At 63.5% G+C, this 609-nt stretch overlaps 1 protein-coding gene across 1 annotated transcript in view; it reads right to left on the bottom strand.

Moving 5' to 3' along the window:
- LOC104287510 (isocitrate dehydrogenase [NADP], mitochondrial-like) overlaps window positions 1-609 on the bottom strand; it is a 10,765-nt gene that overhangs the window by 9,741 nt on the left and 415 nt on the right. The window contains exons 3-4 of the mRNA XM_009886227.1: window positions 402-609; window positions 122-273 (exon numbers count right to left, since the gene is read on the bottom strand). The exon at window positions 402-609 is cut by the window's right edge and continues 5 nt beyond it. Coding sequence (XP_009884529.1) covers window positions 122-273; window positions 402-609 — 360 coding nt within the window. The remainder of the gene's footprint in view (window positions 1-121; window positions 274-401) is intronic.

Genomic DNA, 609 nt, shown 5'->3' with positions numbered 1-609 from the left:
CCCAAAGGAGCCGAAGCCTGCGGCGGGACGGGGGTCAGAGCAGCTCCAAAGGGGTGACTGTGTACAGCCCACCCCACATCACCCCAACCCACCCCACACCACCCTCTCCCGCCGCCCCCACCTTGGGCCAGGATGTCTGACTGGACGTCCCCATCATAGTTCTTGCACGCCCAGACGAAGCCGCCGGAGGACTTCAGCACCTGAGCGACCATGTCGTCGATGAGCCGGTGCTCGTACCAGATCTTCAGCTTGTCAAACTCCGTCTTGTAGTGCCTGGGAGCCCAGGGCAGGCGTCAGCCATGCCCACCCCAGACCGGGTCCCACTGCCACCCCTGGGCAGCAGCCAGCCCCCCCCGGGGCAGCTTTGCCCCCCAGCAGCCTGAGCTCCTTCAAGTCCATACTTATCGAAGATCTCCTGGAAGATGTCCTTGAAGCGCCCATCGTAGGCCTTGAGGATGGTGTTCTTGGTGCTCATGTAGAGAGGCCACTTCTTCTGGATGGCGTACTGGAAGCAGCTGTGTGCAAAGCCCGAGATGGACTGCAAGGGAAGCGCAGGGACCCCCATGGGATACCCGCCCCGCCAGCCTGGCCGGGTCCACGACAGATGGC

This window comes from Charadrius vociferus, unplaced genomic scaffold (genome assembly GCF_000708025.1).
Source record: "Charadrius vociferus isolate BGI_N301 unplaced genomic scaffold, ASM70802v2 scaffold2715, whole genome shotgun sequence".
Taxonomy (NCBI): domain Eukaryota; kingdom Metazoa; phylum Chordata; class Aves; order Charadriiformes; family Charadriidae; genus Charadrius; species Charadrius vociferus.
This window is presented reverse-complemented; position numbering and strand designations above follow the sequence as displayed.